The 19,959-nt window shown below is 40.5% G+C and overlaps 1 protein-coding gene across 1 annotated transcript in view; it reads left to right on the forward strand.

The window, feature by feature from the left end:
- Window positions 1–19,959, forward strand: part of LOC126108184 (high affinity cGMP-specific 3',5'-cyclic phosphodiesterase 9A) — a 279,735-nt gene that overhangs the window by 194,385 nt on the left and 65,391 nt on the right. Inside the window, exons 8-10 of the mRNA XM_049913424.1 lie at window positions 218–481; window positions 4,541–4,630; window positions 8,422–8,583. Of these exons, the coding sequence (XP_049769381.1) occupies window positions 218–481; window positions 4,541–4,630; window positions 8,422–8,583 (516 nt within the window). The remainder of the gene's footprint in view (window positions 1–217; window positions 482–4,540; window positions 4,631–8,421; window positions 8,584–19,959) is intronic.

The raw sequence follows: 19,959 nt of genomic DNA on the forward strand, positions 1-19,959 counted from the left end.
GCAGATATTTTTCTACAACCCCATAAAGGAACAGTCACGGAATTCGACAGCATCCACTATGGATAAAATTCAATAATATTTGTTTTGGTGTCCCCTACAACCTCCCTGAGTTTGTCGGTTTAAACGCTTTTCACCCTGTATGTAATGTAGATGATGTAGGAAAGCCCACACGGAGTGGTGTGATTGTGTACATATGTGTGTGTGTGTCTGGCGGCAGATCAACGCCAAGACGGAGCTGGCGCTGCGCTACAACGACATCTCGCCGCTGGAGAACCACCACTGCTCGGTGGCGTTCCGGATCCTGGAGCGCCCCGACTGCAACATCCTCAGGTCGCTGGACGCGGAGGCCTACCGGAGGGCCCGCGAGGGCATCATCCGCTGCATCCTGGCCACCGACATGGCGCGCCACAACGAGATCCTCGACCAGTTCCGAGAGATCACGCCGCGCTTCGACTTCAAGGACCGCGCTCACGTCAACCTGGTGGGTGGCAAGTGATAATAGTCTCTTTCATTGTGGGAACCAAAGGTAAATTATGGTGATAGTGTAGGTGCTCCACGTCAAAACTTACATACACGCGTCAGAACGTGTGCTACATACAAATGTCCACCCTGAAAGTCAGTTATAGAGGGTCTACGTACAGTATATATAACAACTGCTCTGACTTGGATCTTCTTGTTTGGAGTAATCTACAGAAGGATTTGACGTCTGGTTTCCTTGGGAAGTTCTGCCAGATGATGCTATGCTTTAAGTTCAAGGAGAGTGTCTACTTCATTTTGGTGCATACTGAGTGGTGGGCTATGTGCAAAGATGATACCAAAGATTTGGTAGATTATGATGATAATGTAAGGGGATACACATCATAATGGGTGTTACACCTACATGTACGCTCGGCAAGTGATTGATTAAAGAGTAGCAGAGGGTGCTATGTACAGGTCGGGTCTGGGTTACTTGGTTCTCATTGAGTACAGTTATCCGTAGAGCGATTTGACAACAGATTTCCTTGGGAATTTCAGGCAGATCAAACCGTGCTTTGATTTCAAGGACCGCACTGACATCAACCTGGTGGGTGCCAAATGGGGAGACCTGTCTAGAGAGGAAACCGATGACCCTGGTAGATTTTGATAACCACGTTGGCGATCCCTGTCATTAAGTGGCCACCATGTACATGTGCACTCTGCACTGAGTGACATGCGGCTCTATATGCAGTTTATGACAATTGATCTGGATGGTTCGGATTACCATGAGTGGAGTTAGTTATGGAGTGCACTGACAACAGATGTCTTGTTGCAGTTGCAGAAAATCACACCACACTTCAAGGGCATTAGAGTAAGAGTTAAGGATACAGAAAGACACGAAAATTCAGTATTATAACATGAGTGAACCTGACTACAATAAGTTACAAATTCCCATGTCCAAAGACAGCATTTTTGTGTCTTAATTCCGCAGATGTGCTGTCTCCAACCAGCTCATGATTTTAGAACTCACTGATTGCCTCATTGTGCGACTTGTTACACACACCCATCATGAGTAATGAATCTAGACAACAAAACTGCTCATGTAAGCAAGCCTTTGCGCAGTGGAACAGGTAGTTACTAAGTTTCCCTCTGAAAATTCTGATAGTTTGACCGAATACTTGGGAAATGACAAATTCCATAAGAAAAGAATAACAGCACAGGATACATTATTCTGTCACAGACAGAATGCCCTACCACGAAGTGCCAGAAACGTCGGGCAAAGAGAGTTTTACCAATGTGCAAGAGTCGCTTTTAACATCTCAGTGCGTCAGTGATCTGTATGAAAAAGCCTAAAAGAAAGAAGGAAGCTATTATACTTGTTTGGTATAGTAGAAGTAAGAAATGAACAAGTGTGTAGAGCATTTGAGGATATAACTACAGGTACACAGAGATGTGTTGAGTTGAACTGAGATTTTGGTGACAGATTAGGACACGTTGCTCAGTGCTACATTATCTTTCGTTGATAGTTGATTGATCATAGTGGCTGACAGTTGGTGGCGAGCCATTCTGTCGCCATCAGTCAACAGATGCTTTCAGTGGGTGAGACATCAGGAGAATGTGCAGCCAAGGGCGACAGTCCAACACTCTCAGGACAGCGTCGGCAAAATAAGGTCTTCCATCATCTCCTTGAAACATAACTTCACGCAGATGACAGGTCACAGCTATCGCTTTGAACTCATTAGAAATGCAAACCAGAGGTGACCGTGTCATGCAGACAATGGCAACCCATGAAATTGGGATCAGAGCGCAGTTGGCAGTCGAGAAGCAATAATGTCGACATACATTCTCCTCAGAGCCCGTACACATTGATAAGCGATATACCGAATCAGAACGCTTCTGAAAAGGCGATGTAGTACCACTCATATGTCAAGCATTATCACTGGTTGCATCACCATTGGCATATACCTCTATGGTGCTGCATCTAGAAACAAAGCAAACAAGGTCGTTATGCTGATAGGCTGCTATGTTCCAAACATTGTTACAATGTCAATTCTACAAAGAAGTCCACATCCAGACTCGAGATATGTGACGTCACTGTATGATCTTGCACAGCAAAACGAACAGTATCTCTGCCCACTAGGCGCTAGCACTTGGGTCCATGGAGATCCTGCGTGGCATTGAGTATGGCCCTCTTGGTGCCATCGATTCCATATTCGCATGACTATTGTATGATCCCAATGTCATAGGCCGCATCGCTATCACTGTCAAATGTTGACATATGTTGCCATACGCACCTCTTTCTCATATGAGCCATAACACAATCTCCTCACAAACAACTGAGATTCTAATTTTATTTCCAACAACTGAGATACCCACTATTTAATCTTCCCTCATGTATGGAGTATAGGTGGCATTTGCATGGCTGCATAAAGTACACCGAGCGGGGTGGCGCAGTGGTTAGACACTGGACTCGCATTCGGGAGGACGACGGTTCAATCCCGCGTCCGGCCTTCCTGATTTAGGTTTTCCGTGATTTCCCTAAATCACTCCAGGCAAATGCCGGGATGGTTCCTCTGAAAGGGCACGGCCGTCTTCCTTCCCCATCCTTCCCTAATCTGATGAGACCGATGACCACGCTGTCTGGTCTCCTTCCCCTAACCAACCAACCAACCAACCAACCATAAAGTACACTTCATGCAAAATTAGTTAATAAATAAATATATGTAATTTAATGAAAAAGAGTGATTAATCAGTTTTATATGCATACAGTAACAATCTCGCTGATCAATGCTATCAGTGGCTCTGAAGATTGTGTGTACCAGGAGCTTGAGTTGCACTTTGCACAATGTGTGACTTGGGCTTGTATGCTGTAGATGGTTGCTTTATTCTAGGGAGGTCACTGAACTGAGTGAGTTGAGTGATGTATGGTGGTAGTTTTTGGCACTCTTTAGGTTAGGTGTAACCTTCTGTCTCCAACTCTAGAGAATAGTTCCCTGCCTTAAGAAGTTTCCAGTAAATTGCGGTCAAGAGTGAAGGCTGCTCACTCATTAATTCTCTGCTCACACTACCTAAACACTTCTCAACTGTAGTATCATTTGAGAATAATTTGGTTCGAAATTAAAATTTTCCTCAACGCATTACTTTTCTTTGTTTGTGGTTTATAGCACATATAACGGGTTTTGAATAAAGTGGGGAGTATAACCATGTATAATAGATATGCTAGACAGAGATTTACAAGTGTTATTTTTGTGTAATTGGAGCAGTCAGTGTAGAGTTTCATACTGTCTTTTCCTTTCTTTCTACAGGTGCAAGTACTCGTACGGCTGTTACACTGTCTTCCCTAAATTGATGAATTGGTAAAACCGACAGATTGATTTTCCAAAGTACACCAAAGTTTTGCAGTTAAATCTAAACTGTCCAGATAAAAGATACTTTCCCCAAATTGCTCCTTTATATAATTTACCAAAGAGCAATTTCTATAAAAATGCTGCCTATCCCATAGAAAACTTAATTTTCATAATGTAAATAGCTTGATCATGCTAATGACCCCAACAATACATAGCTTTTTTCCATAGCTTCAAAAAACATATTAGAATAGTAGATTCAATTTTTCTTCATGAAGTATGAAACAGACAATGTTCAGTGAATTGATTGCCAAATTTTTGTAACCAGTTCACAAAATTACGCCCTGTCTCTTTAAAGCTAATTTCATCAAGATCTCAGATTTACAACCAATAACCTTGGTCATTACATTATTAATTACTGCCTTTTAATTCACAACTAATTTCTTTGTTGAACAGACTTGAACATACTGCATTATTAAAAAGACTAAAATGTGTTTGATTATCTTTTCTGTGCTCAGTTAGAACAGTTACATCAACTGTTGTATAAAGGGTTGAAATATGTGGACTACTTCTTGAGAGATACACACTACTGACTGTGCTTCTCATTGTTGTGTACCATAGTACCTGTGAAACCTAGTGTCCACTGTTTGCAGGAGTTTGAGTATTATGTGTGAAATTGTGTTCTTTGTACACTCGTCACTTTTCTGGGAGTAAACTGTATGTGTCATGCGGTGTTGCAGCTGTGCATGGTGCTGATCAAGGTGGCGGACATCTCCAATGAGGCACGGCCCATGGAGGTCGCCGAGCCGTGGCTGGACCGACTTCTCCAGGTACGGATGGGATGTAGAACTCTGTGCAGTGGCAGTGTTGGGTGCTCTGTTCCACCCATTTGACCATTTGACATACCTTTACCTGTGGGCGGAAGAAGTGATGGTGTTCGTTGATATAGAAATTTCCCAATCGTTCAAGGTTGGAGAAAGGGGGATTCCAGCTACACACTGTTTCAGAATATTATTGATACAGTACTAGGGATTCACAAGTGTGCATACTGCATGTTTGTAAGTAATGTGAACAGATGTATTACTATAGGATTTATACTTCCTACTGAGCAGCAAGTCCAAATAAGACACCTGGAGTAGATGATATTCGCTTAGAAGTCATTGGATACCTCCTAATATCGTGTCGGACCTCCTTTTGCCTGGAGTAGTGCAGTATCTCGACGTGGCATGGTCTCAACAAGTCGTTGGAAGTCTCCTGAAGGAATATTGAGCCACGCTCCGTCTATAGCCCACCATAACTGCCGAAGTGTTGTCGATGCATGATGTCGTGCATGAACTGACCTCTCGATTACGTCCCATAAATGTTCGATGGGTAGCCGAATCACTCCCTTAACTTGTCTGAAATGTTCTTCAAACCCATCGCCAATAATTGTGGTGCGATTACATGGTGCACAGACGCCCATAAACATTCCATCGCTTTTGGCAACGTGAAGTCCATGAATGGCTGCAAATGGTCTCCAAGTTGGCGAACGTAATGATTTGCAGGTAATGATCGGTTCAGTTGGACCAGAGGACCCAGTCCATTACATGCAAACACAGCCCACACTGTTATGGAGCCAGCACCAGCTTGCACAGTGCTTTCTTGACAACTTGGGTCCATGGCTTCATAGGGTTGTGCCATGCTCGAGCCCTGCCATCAACTGTTACCAACTCAAATCGGGACACATCTGACTAGGCAACGGTTTTCCAGTCATCTAGGGCCCAATCGATTTGGTCATGAATCCAGGAGAAGCACTCCAGGCGATGTCGTGCTGTTAGCAAAGGCACATGCGTCGGTCGCCTGCTGCCATAGCCCATTAACGCCTAATTTCTTCACACTGTCCTAACATATATGTGTGTCGTACTACCACATTGGTTTCCATGGTTATTTCAGAAATGTTGCTTGTCTGTTAGCACCGACAACGCTGCTGCTCTCGGTCGTTAAGAGAAGGCCGTCGGCCATGGTGTTGTCTGTGGTGAGAGGCAGTGCCTGTAATTTGCTATTCTTGACACACTCTTGACACTGTGGGTCTTGGAATATTGAATTCCCTAACAATTTACAAAATGGAACGTCCTACGCATATAGCTGGGACTAACATTCGATGTTCAAAAGGTGTTAATACCCGTCATGCAGCCATAATCACGTCGGAAACCATTTCATACGAATCATCTGAGTACAAATGACAGTACAAATGACAGTTCTGTCAATGCACTGCCCTATTATACCTTGTGTATAGGATATTAGAACGATCTGTTTATGTGCACATGTCTATGTCATGACTTTTGTCACCTGAGTGCACAAGTGTATGTACTACATGTTTGTCACCAGTAAGAACAGATGTATTATTGTACCATTACTGCTTCTTATTGAACAGCAATACCAACTAATACACCTGGACTAGATGATATTCACACAGAATTATTAATATCCTTGGAAGAACCAACTATGAAAAGAACTTGTCTTCTCCATTGTTGTAGAAGAAGGATTTTGAGCCTGGGTGTGATGCTCATAAAGTATATTTCTGAAAGTAGCAGTTCGACAACAGTACATTATTGTTTTTATTTCTTTTTTTGTGACTAGATTTGTAGCTGATTGCTTAATTGTAGCCAATAAGTCCTGTAAGATATAGGAGTTACTAGGCTGAAACAACTATGAAACTTACTGGCAAGTTAAAACTATGTCCCAGAGTGGTCTCGATCCTAGGAAGTTGCCTTTCGTGGGCAGATGTTCTTCCGACTCAGCTATCCAGCCTCTGCTCAGGACCTGGAGTGAGGCTGGGCTGTGACTCTTCCCAGAAATTATCAGTCAGTGGAATGTTTCTCCACAAAAGGCAAAGACCCTAGCATCCTGGTGGAGACTTTTAATGTGGCAGCTAGTTTCATAGTAGAGTTACAAATCCTTATAAATAATCCTTTATTAGTGAAGATTGCAAAAATTATTTATGGTCCTTGATAACTTTACAGTTCTGCTGAAACAGCTAGCCATTTTCACATCAAATTTTACAAACACTGTTGTATGTATCTAATGACTTTCCTCACACCAGGGTATGCACTATGAGTCATACTGAAAATGATGTACAACTTTTACAAATAAAATGATGTACAACTTTTGCAAATAAAATGATGTACAACTTTTACAAATAAAATGATGTACAACTTTTACAAATGGCTTTCAACTATATAGTATTAACAATGTGAACGTTGTTATGAATGCTGGTATGCAATCCATTGAAATGGTTCTGAATCACCTGTCATATCTTACGTTCTGGGGAAAAAAATATGATAAACATTACTGTCTCTTTTTTCAAGTATTACTGTGTCTAATCAACAGGCCAGTTGGAGTCACATTGTCATCGATAACTTACATATTTGTGCTTAATGGCATTGAGTACAAAACTATTGAGCTATGAATGATGTTAGCACAAGTATGAAATTTGTCAGTAGCCATGTGTCTCCTACAAGCCTCTTGATTAGATGTAGCGATGGTTGTCTTATTTGATCTGAAGATGGCTAGCTGTTTTAGCCAAAATTAGTTACCAATAATTATAAATATTTTTTTTTCATTTTGACTAATAAAGGATTTGTCATAAGAAAACATAACCTTTAACACTGGTAGATCACTAATCTCCAAGTTGCCTATGTCAGGTTTACATTAGATTAGATTTACTTTCATTCCAGTTGATCCATAGTGAGGAGGTCCTCCAGGATGTAGAACATGTCAGAAAAACAACAATATATGACAAATATTTACAAGTCAAACAAATAAGCTAATGTACCATTTCACAGGTCCCAAGTGGCATGGTCGTCATTTTTTAATGAACGCTATATGGAAGAATCATTTTACAAATACTAATGCACTGAATTTAAAATAAAAAACTTTATTTATTTATTTATTTATAAGGTAATAAACATGTAATACAACTACTAAATACTTATTTACAATGAGCACATTACTGCATTGAACTGGCGCAGAAGTTAGATTGTACTAAAACACACACACACACACACACACACACACACACACACACTTATTTACAATGAACACATTATTGCACTGAAATTGTCCAAAAGTTATATTGTACTTATATATATCTATACACACAAATCAGTTGGTTCTACTGAGAAATTCATCAATTGAGTAGAAGAAGTTGGCCACCAATAAATCCTTTAGGCTTCTATTAAACTGAACTTCATTGGTTGTTAAACTTTTTATGGCCGCTGGCAAGTTATTTTATGGCTGCTGGCAAGTTAACATCAAAACACCAGGCAGGTTGCCTATCGGCATGAAGTACACCAGATGACTGCGTGGATCATTCCACATGACAACTACCTCTATCTGTATCACTTGCAATGGTGATAGTCATTGGGCACCTGTTCACATGAGTTCTTACCGAGTAGGGTAGCATAGTCATTAGCACTCTGGACTCATATTCAGTGGGACGGTGGTTCAAATCCCACGTCTGGCCATCGAGATTTAGCTTTCCTGTGATAGCACCAAGATGCTTAAGGCAAATGCAGGTATGGTTGCTTCTAAAGGGCACTCGACAGGACAAAAAACACTAACCTGCTCCCTCCTCCCCCAGGAGTTCTTCAAGCAGAGCGATGCGGAGAAGCTGGAGGGCCTGCCAGTGACACCCTTCATGGACCGAGACAAGATCACCAAGCCGTCCTCGCAGTGCAGCTTCATCGGCTTCGTGTTGCTGCCGCTGTTCGAGGCCCTGGGCGATCTCTTCCCTGCCCTCAACGTGAGTACCACACATCACCGACTACTCTGTGCTCAAAAAAGTCTAGTCTCCAATAGGTTCTAAAAACCAACATGCCTCCTGGATTCATGTACACTTCTCTTGTGCTCCTGGCTTTGTCCCACTTTGCAGGTCATCGCTTCATTTGAGGTGATTTTAAACGGTTTAAAAACAAGCAGAATACTTGCATAGTGTTTATTTCTTATTATTCAGGGTAGAACAACCCCATACTACTCTACTTCAACTTGACCGAGTAAAGTGGTGCGGTGTTGAGCTCCCTGGACTGAAATTCAGGAGGATGGTGGTTCAAACCCATGTTGTTGTGTAACGACGTAAGTTTCTTATAAATGATTTTCTTTCGACATATGACCATGTGCAGAGTTCGTCACCTACGTCAGTTACAACCCACTTCAAAATTATTTATATTCTTTTTAAATTGTCTCAGAATGGTTCTTGAACGAAACTGTAAAACATCATTTGAGTCGTATGCACAGAATTACGTCACTCGGGCCAAATGCTTTGCATAAACTTTTTCAATTTAGATTTCGTTTGTTTCTCCTCAGAAATTATATTGACACACGTTATCTTGATTTAATCGATATCAGAATCACACATTGAATAAACTTTTGAGATTCAAAGTTGCGATGAACGCTGTCAAAATTCAATAATCTTGTCAAATATATTATTAATCCATTCACATAATTCTTCATAAATAAATCCTCAGAACACGTATTTCAACTTTAGCAGCATCCGCTAGTTTATTATCTTCCTACATACAGACGTGAACCTGAGCCTTGACAAGATAGGACTGACATTTTCAATAAGATTAAACTTCCTATGATATCATTGTTGCACAAAAAAATTACATATTTTCATTTATCAATTTTTAGAAGCACGGCGCAACTCGGTTCCAGGATCTTCTGTTGCTCTTTGGCTGTCGACCCGCGACGTATAGTGGCCAGCAATTTTCTCTCTGGTCGTGGCAGCGAAGATGCTGTCTCCGTTCGTTGCGCCGCCCTCTCCGTACATGAAACATAAAAAAAATACAAAACTTTAGGCAATTCACAACCATTACAAAATATTACAAAAATACATAAACAAAAACTAAATTAAACTTATATTCACCTGCAAACTGGGCTGACACTGGTGGATGGGTGACGCTTCAATTTCGTCCCACTACAATGTCCAGTTGTACTGATTTACATTTTACGTGGTTTCCTTAAATAGTTTAAGCCAAATTCAGGCATGGTTCCATTGAAAGGGTATGGCTGCTCTCCTTCTCCATCCTTCCCATACCCGAGCTTGTGCTCAGTGTGTAAGGGCCTCGATGTAGAGATGTCGACAGCGTTTTAATCACTAATCTCCTCCTCCTCCTCCTCCTCCTCCTCCTCCTCCCTCTTCTTTGTCCTTCTCCTCTTCCACCTGGTGTGTTCAGTGTTGCCACCACCGTTTAAAATTACTTGACAGTTGACATCCATCACTTGCTAGTACAGTGTTGCCACATCGGCCGCCAGCTACCAGTCAGGTATAGGCGACGCACAAACACAGCCGTTAATGTGTGACACGGAGCAATGTTGGAAGTGGCTGCTGCGAGGCATGTTGGAAACGCGAGATGTTCTGCCCACAGCTGATTTTAAGTGACCAGTGATTGAACTGCTGCAGGGGACACGTTTGGTGGCCCTGAATTTAAAATCGTGTCCTATGCTAACCGTGGCCTCGTGAAGTGTAATGACTCTGAGAAAGTGTTGGTCAGCACAGTTGACATTTTTCGATTATAGCACCAACTACCACGACAGCAAAACAATAGCCTGAGTAAATCACACATATTTTTTTGCGTAGAATCCGAATATACGAGGTGTTGACTGAAAAAAAAGGCCTCCACCTTCGTAAATCTTCAACAGTTGGCGGCATTGGTACACAGCAGGTACTGGCTTGTTCCGTACCCTCTTCTCTACAGCTCCAGTTGGCGGGAAGCCTTAGCATTGAACGGTTGTGTTGTTACAGTGACAAGTATGGAACCCTGAGCAGACGGTCGGTCAATGCGATTCAAGCAACGTGCAGTCACTGAATTCTTGACAGCAGAAGGTGTCACCCCAAAAGGTGTCACCCCAACGGAGATTCATCAGAGAATGAAAGCAGTTTATGGTGAGTGTGTGGATGCAGGTACTGGGCGTCGTTGGGCGAGTAAGCTTAAAGATGTTGAGGCGGGAACATCTGACCTGCGTGACAAACAAATACGTAGTTGGACGTCCTGTGACAGCAACCACCGAGTTTCACAAGCAAAATGTTGACAGATTGATTCAGGACGATCGTCGTATCACTCAGAGAAAATCTGCAAGCACAGTCTGCATTTCACAACAGCGTGTGGGTCACATTGCTGCTTTGTTCGCCTATCGGAAGATCTGTGCACGATGGGTACCCCAGATGCTGACTCCTGAGACTGAACCTCACCACCGTACCGTACGGCATCCTCCATACAGTCCAGACTTAGCACCGTCTGACTTCCATCTGTTCCCGATAATGAAAGACGATCTGCGGGGACATCAGTACGCTTCTGATGAAGGCGTTGAGAGAACTGTGAGACTGTGGTTGCGGAAACAGAGTGTCGACTTCTTCCGTGATGGCTTCAGAAAACTTGTTCATCATTGGCACAAATGTATCCAGTTGGCTGGGGACTATGTGGAAAAGTGAATATTGGTAATTAAAGTTCACATTCTAAGTATTATTACTGCGTTTGATTTATTAAAATATTCCCATCCAAAAGCAATTAACGAAGGTGGAGGCATTACTATTCATTCAACCCTCGTACATTAAAAATGAGGTGAGATTCCATTTGAAAACGCGAAGGGTGCTTAGGAGGTGACCAGTTGTAGCATAGACACATATCCTCTTTACTAATATTAGGTTTTCATGTATAGGATTTTTTTTCATGCGATGCATCGTGTTCGAGATATTTAGTTGTCTGAAGTTAAAACATACACCATGTTACAAAAAGGTACGGCCAAACTTTCAGGAAACATTCCTCACACACAAATAAAGACAAGATGTTATATGGACACGTGTCCTGAAACGCTTAATTTCCATGTTAGAGCTCATTTTAGTTTCGTCAGTATGTACTGCACTTCCTCGGTTCACCGCCAGTTGGCCCAATTGAAGGAAGGTAATGTTGACTCCGGTGCTTGTGTTGACATGCGACTCATTGCTCTACAGTACTAGCATCAAGCACATCAGTACGTAGCATCAACAGGTTAGTGTTCATCACGAACGTTGTTTTGCAGTCAGTGCAATGTTTACAAATGCGGATTCGGCAGATACCCATTTGATGTATGGATTAGCAAGGGGAAATAGCCCTGACGCGGTACGTTTGTATCGAAACAGATTTCCAGAACGAAGGTGTCCCGACAGGAAGACGTTCGAAGCAATCGATCGGCGTCTTAGGGAGCACGAAACATTCGAGCCTATGACTCGCGACCGGGGAAGACCTAGAACGACGAGGACACCTGCAATGGACGAGGAAATTCTTCGTGCAGTTGACGATAACCCCAATGTCAGCGTCAGAGAAGTTGCTGCTGTACAAGGTAACGTTGACCACGTCACTGTATGGAGAGTGCTACGGGAGAACCAGTTGTTTCCGTACCGTGTACAGCGTGTGCAGGCACTGTCAGCAGCTGATTGGCCTCCACGGGTACACTTCTGCGAATGGTTCATCCGACAATGTGTCAATCCTCATTTCAGTGCAAATGTTCTCTTTACGGGTGAGCCTTCATTCCGACGTGATCAAATTGTAAATTTTCACAATCAACATGTGTGGGCTGACGAGAATCCGCACGCAATTGTGCAATCACGTCATCAACACAGATTTTCTGTGAACGTTTGTGCAGGCATTGTTGGTGATGTCTCGATTGGGCCCCATGTTCTTCCACCTACGCTCAATGGAGCACGTTATCACGATTTCATACGGGATACTCTACCTGTGCTGCTAGAACATTTGCCTTTACAAGTACGACACAACATGTGGTTCATGCACGATGGAGCTCCTGCACATTTGAGTCCAAGTGTTCGTACACTTCTCAACAAGGGATACGGTGACCGATGGATTGTGAAACGTCCCCTTAGAACAACTTGACATATGAAACGTCCACTTAGAATAATTGTACAAGCCTGTGCTTAACCTGACACACAATATTTTTAGCGCAACGCAATCTGACTATCAAAAATCCCTACAAAAGAATGGCCCAGACAAACATTAAACTATACCTTTCACAAATCACTTACCTCACAAAAATCTTCGTTGCTCGAACTACTGCAATACAGCGAGTGCCACTACTGCCAGCTAAATAAAAGATACAAACTACGGAAGGCACTAACTACTGATAGTCTTAGCAAATGAAAGATTCTAATAGAGAACAAACAATGTATTTACCTCAAGATTCATAATATATACAGCAGTTCATGACATTTTTCAAAACTCCGCCATCTCTCTCCCCACATCCACCACTGCTGGCGGCTCACCTCCAACTGCCCAGCGCTACGCGCTGTTCGCATCCAGCTATAGCAGTTCATGACAACAATGGCAGGCAACAATGCAAACTAGCCACATACTGCACACAGCACAGCCAGTGATTTTCATACAGAGTGCTATGTAACGTTGCCAATAAAAAACATAAACAGCCTACTTACATAGCCCCCATGCTCCCCACAAAAAATTTTACAAATTTTTTTGGGCAGTGGCCAATACAGATTTGAAAAAATTTTTCATAATTACAATAACAAAGATATCAAATGCACACACTTATTTATACAATGTTGGTCAAAAGCTAAAATTTTCTCACAGTCAATAAAGACAGTCCTGATCATTCACCACAGTAAAACTGCCGTTTCTTTTATCAAAGTCTGAGCAATAAAAGACAATGCACACGGAAGTAGTGGATGTCCATGCAGTCTTGAAGAAGTAGTGTTGTCCTTCCACCAGAAAGACAGTGCTGACTCTTGACATGCTGACAGGTAATGGGCCTCAACAGAGCAAACCCACAGCAGAGTCATTCGAAGTTCTGACGAATATTGGTAGGTAGGTCATCACAGAGCAGACCCACTGTAGTCCTGGTAGAGATTGTGGTATTGGTGGGCCACCAGAGATGCAGACCCACTGTAGTCCTTGTAGAGATGGCCAGTAGCCATCTGCTGCGGCTGTGCAGGTGCACAATCACCATTGAAGAGTCTTGCGGATAATAGAGCAAGTCCATAACCACCACTTGTGCACTCACAAAGTTTTTGGAATTGTCCTTAGAACCAGCAATGCTGTTATCCAGTCCCTTGCTGAATTAGTAACACACGTGCAAACACTAACAGTCCCAACTTCTCACATAGTGTCCATATAGTATGACCAACAGAAAAGTGTGCAGTGAAATGAATGCTTACAAGTTAATAATATGATGAACAAGTGTCAATTACAATTATATAACATAAGAATACAATTACAAAGATACAAAATACAACATTAAAGACATAACAATACAGATAATATTTGTAGTAATAGGGGCTTTACAAAAGAATAGAAATAAACATATACATCAGTGTTACAGGAATGATGACATGAGTACATACATAAAAGATCAGAATCACTTTTGAAACGTCAACTTCACACATGAGCATGAAAACAACACAGAATAAATAATGTCTAAGCATCTTTACAAAGAAAATAACAGAATATTAGAAAAATTCTACAACATAGCTCTCATCAGCTAAACACATAAAGACAGGAAAAACACAAATACACAAGGGCACACAAACATATAGTGGGATAACACCAACAGGAAAGGACAACACACAATTACATATTTGGAAAAAGCAGCAAAGAGAAAAGGACAGGGTTTGTTTTCAGTGTAACATTTGGTACTGCAGTCCAACCCACAACTTCATTCCGTACATCTTTCATCTTATTTCAACCTTTGTTACCACCAAAAAAAATCCTATCCAAGCATGCTTTCTGTATTCTGTTCACATCCTCTTTCAAAAAATAGATTTTCTCCACTGTACACTACTTTTTTGGCCAAACTATTTTCTTATAGCTCCTTAATGCATTTCTTCCAATTCATCATAGTTAGTTTCTTATATAGTCTACCCCCTCTTAAGCTAACTTAAATCTACTGAGCTCAGATACTAAACTAAGAGACGAGGCAATGCAGCAAAAAAAAATTAACACAAACATCAATGACAAAATATAGAAATGGCAAAGCAAGCAGCATAAATTAGCAAAGCAAGTGCAATATTACAACTAATATAAGGCAATGCAGGAAACAAGAAAAACTAGCTTAGAAGAGTAACACAAAGTCAAATTCAGTAACACTATGCCTGACAAACAGCAGCAACTTATACCTAAACATGACATAGCTCAAGCAGAAAAAATATTACAGTAAAAACAACAATGCAGACAGGGGAAATGCATATTCACATCTTAATGTCTATGTAATTAAAGTGGTGCACCATAACAACTTATTGTAAAAAAATATTACCATGTACTTGAAAAGAAAATCATGTTTTACTGTTACGAGTTCCTTCGTATTGTTCTTTCCTTTCCAAGTGCTCCTTTTTAAAGAATGTGGATCATAAAATAATTATTTAATAGATCTGTTGACAGAAAGTGTTCACATTAGCAAATGCATTTTATTTTATAAAAGCAATGCTGCTACACAGCTGGAAACCAGACATCAAATGAAATAAGCAATTACACAAACCAAAGCATAAAAATGTCATTCAGTAGTCATGTGACATTTCATTTCATAAGTTAATTGCTCTCAACTCTCGTACAAAGACTCTTGTCATAATCAGGTGTGCAGATGTAAAAATATTTCTTGTCATTTTGTTAGGCATTTCAGTAAATATCATAAATTTTTAAGTAACGAGGGTGTCGCATTAGCGATGAAAGGCACATCCTAATGGTTTATTCTCCAGGTGTTTGACACAGCTGTGTGCCCACAACGCATTACAAAAATCATGTTTTCAAGTAACGAGCGTGTCGCATTAGCGATGAAAGGCACACCCTAATGGCTTGTTCTCCAGGTGTCTGACACAGCTGTGTGCCGACGACGCACGTGCAGGTGGTCACTTAACTTTCTTATGGAAATATTTACGACATTTTTCCGCTACAGAGACAGTCTCATATAAAAACATTTCATAGGTCAAGAATTTTATTGACATAAACATACCTCAACAGCATAATACACATCGTCGTCGTAAAAATAACATCATAACACCTCAGTCAAATGTCAAAATCGTCGTAGCTTCCTCCAATAATTTCAAAACCTAACAAAATTCTCTGCTCATGTCAAAAGTGTCATCTGCCTCCAACGTACTTTAAAATCATACTCCCTTACCAAATACATCATTCAAAGTTCTCATAGTATCACAATGGTTCCAAAAAAATATGAACAGTGCACAAAGTACAGACAAAGTAAAATTTCTTAAGTGTGAAGTTATCCAACGGTGTAATTGCGTAAACATGTGTCACTGACATAAAAAAAATGTTTGTTTCTCTGTTAAATGATCAGATAGCTGTGTAATTTATGTGTTAGAGAAATATGGTACCGATGTGTAAAGTTGTATAAGCAAATACCATATTAGCTAGGGCTCCTTGTGCTTGCCAAACACATGATACACAAAGTAGGCGTGTACCCCCCTGAGGATAATTGTAATTATACCCTCAGGTGTTACAGATTACAGCAATGGAATGAAATGTATTGCGAAAAACTTTCTTTGTAATTCAAAAATCTTTAAAAATAAATGTTTTAAGTACAAAATTAATCACTTAAATACGTGTCCTGTAGCGCTAAATGTGCGTCTTGCTGTAAGATAATCTCTGGGAAGTGTCGTAGTCATTGTCCTCCGAAAGCTAAGTTCTGCAGAAGTCAATGTACTTACCTCATGATAAACAAAGTGAAATGCTTTGCGTATAGATAACTTAGTTATTACGCTTATTGCCGTGATGAGGAAAGTACTGTGCTGTAACGTATTGTTGTCCTACGGAAAAGGCTGTCTCCTTGTAGCAATAGCACAAAAGTCACCACTAAAACATGTCTCACTTTATAGAAGAATTCAGAAAAAACTGTGCAGATATAAAACAGATACACCGCAAAAGCAACATTGTAAATTGTCACTCATTAGTAACATCGTGATATAATCGTGTAGCTGTCAAAGAAACCAAATACTAAGTCATCTTGAATCTCACAGAGAGTACTTCAAATCCTGAATCCACTCTCAAGCAAACCAAAATGTTGCATGAAAATTTCATTAGCAGTGCTGGTAAATGTTCTAATCGTGCAACTAACAAGCAAGAATGTACACACACAATTACACTGTGTCGTCTGTTCGCAATAACAATGCATTCGTAATTACTTGTCTAAGTTACCTATGTTCTTGACTGGATGGTTAGTTAGCTTTAAAACATAGTTGTATGTTAACAGTTTCTCAGTGTGACAAATTGTACAAGTAACGTGAAGTGACAATTGCAAAGACTAAGTTAAAAAGCAGATTATCTGTCAATAAATGGTTTTACATGAGAAATGTGGTGTAAACCTTTACTCTTCCTAGTACGCAGAGTTTCAACTTCAACGCAATTATCATGTGGTATACGTCGGATTCTGTAAGGTCCATTGTAAACTAGAAAGAATTTGTGACTCAAGTGTTTCTTCTTATGTGACAATGAATGAGCTTTAATGAGAACTTTCTGACCAATACATAATTTCTTTGCATTTGCTTTACCGTGTAGTTTTCTCCTTTTGTCTGCTGCAGATTTTATATTTTTAAGAGCCAAATCAATTATGTCTTTGTGGCGAAGTTTACGTATATTCGGGAAAGGTACAAGCTCTCTGATTCTGTTCGGAGGTTCTACATTCTTCAGTACAAGAGTAGGTGGTAAAGCAGTGGAATCATGAGGCATTTCATTCAGCACATTTTGAAATAAGTGTAAATATCTGTCCCAATGCTGATGCTTTCTGTGACAATAAAGTCTGCAAAGCTTATTGATTTCTTTCATAATCCGTTCAGACGGGTTACAATGTGGTGAATACAATGAAATAAAAACAGGTTTGATTTTATGATTCCGAAGCATGCGTGACCAAACAGCAGATCTGAATTGCGGTCCGTTATCTGAAATGACTTTACTAACGTGTCCAACTTCACGTAAGAAATTTTTAACAAAGGCGTTGGATACAGACCGTCCAGTGGCTTTACGTAACGGAGTGAAAGAAACAAATTTTGAAGTAAGTTCAACAGCGACTAGAACGTACGAAAATCCATTCGATGTTCTGACAAGGGGTCCCAAGAGATCAACAGCAGCAAATTCTTTTAATTTAGAAGGAATAATAGGAAATAACGGAGCACGATGTGAGATAGTAGATGGTTTCGCCTTTTGACAAAGTTTACAAATAGACAAGACTCTTCGAATTCGCTTTTCCATATTGTTAAAATAACAAGTCGTTCGAAGAATATGATAACATTTTCGTGGACCAAAATGTGCGTAGCTGAAATGAATGTACCAAATGAGCTTATTAACAAAATCGTCTGGAATGCAAAGTACCCATAGCTTGTCATCAACAGTGCAGCGTTTGAAGAGTATGTTGTTTCTAACCAGGTAATAATGCCGAATCTGAGTGTGTGTCTTTTCATGCCATTTACTTTTGATATCTTTCCAAATCGGATCTTTATCTTGTTCATGAGCAATGTCCTTTAAAGATGTGGTGATGAAGTTTTCAAAGGCGACTTTCTGAATGTAAAGAATACTGAAATTTTTCTCGAGGTTGCCTTCTGTGTTACTTTTCTCAAGCCCAGCCGGTGCGCGTGACAGCGCGTCCGCAACAATGTTCTCCTTGCCGGGAATGTAGACTATTGTGAAGCGGAATTCTTGCAGAAACAATGCCCAACGTTTTAACCTATCATGATTTAATTTTGAAGACATAAGAAATTGTAATGCACGGTGATCACTGTATACTTTTACGTGCTTACCGGAAAGAAAGAAACGGAATTTGTTAAATGCCCAAACGATAGCTAAAGCTTCTAATTCAGTAACGGAATAATTTTTTTCAGATTTTGTTAGCACTCGGCTAGCAAAAGCAATGGTTTTCTGAACAGTAGTGTCATTTTCTATGGCTTCTTGAAATAAATGAGCACCAAGACCGACTTTAGAAGAATCCGTGCTAAGGCAGAAATCTTGTGACAGATCTGGATGAGCTAGTATTGGCGCGTGAAGTAACGCTTCTTTCAAAGAATTGAATTCCAACTGTGCTTGTTCGTCCCAGTTCCAAATAGTATTTTTTCCAGTGAGAGAACAAAGTTTTGGTGTAACTAGAATTTGCATATTCAGAAAACGACGGTAAAAATTTACGAGACCTAGAAAACTGCGGACTTGTCTTTTTGTGGATGGAACTGGAATGGCTCTGATTGCTTCTAACTTTTCTGGATCCGGCTGAATGCCTTCAGAAGAAATAATATGTCCCAAAAACTTCACCTTTGACCTACCGAATTCTGACTTTTCCAAGTTAACTGTAATTCCAGATTCTGCAAAAATACGTAACAAACTGTCGAGGATGCGGTTATGTTGTTCCCATGAAGCTTCTGCTATTAGAATATCGTCCACATATAAGGTGATGTGACGTTTTAAGAACTCAGGTAATATGGAATTTAACCCACGAATGAATGCTGCCGAAGAAATGATCAAACCAAAAGGAAGTTTCCGAAACTGATAACAAACGCCGAAACAAAGGAAAGCTGTGTATTTTCTGCATTCTGGATGAAGTTCGATCTGATAAAAGCTGGATCTGAGATCAATGGAAGACAACACTTTTACACCATTAAAATTTTGAAGAAGTTCTTCCATCGTCTGTGGCCTATCTGTTTCAGGAATGATGATAGTATTGATTTGTCTCGAATCTAAAACAAGCCTGATCGATCCATTTTTCTTCTCAACAACATGTAATGGATTGTTGTATGAGCTTACTGCAGGCTCAATAATGCCCTCGTCAAGCATAGATTGTATTTCTGTTCTAACACGGTCCCTATAATGTGCCGGAATTACGTATGGTCTAACACAAAATTTAGTATGCTCACGAACACGAAATTGGTATTGAAATCCCTTGATTGTTCCTGTTTTGTGCGTAAAAACTGTGGAATGTGCTTGTAAAATCTCAAAAAGGTCCTGCCTATCAGTGTCATTACAATTCTCAATTGTTTGAATTTTAGTCTGAATTAACTCATTAATTTCAAATATGCCGTCGATATCATCCCTTTCAGTACTTGCAGAGTGATTGTTAGTGTCTAGTTCCGTAGAAAATTCCGAACTGTTATCTAACAGAAGGTAAAGCCGATTAATTTCCACATCATGGTTTG

This window comes from Schistocerca cancellata, chromosome 11 (genome assembly GCF_023864275.1).
Source record: "Schistocerca cancellata isolate TAMUIC-IGC-003103 chromosome 11, iqSchCanc2.1, whole genome shotgun sequence".
NCBI classification, from domain to species: domain Eukaryota; kingdom Metazoa; phylum Arthropoda; class Insecta; order Orthoptera; family Acrididae; genus Schistocerca; species Schistocerca cancellata.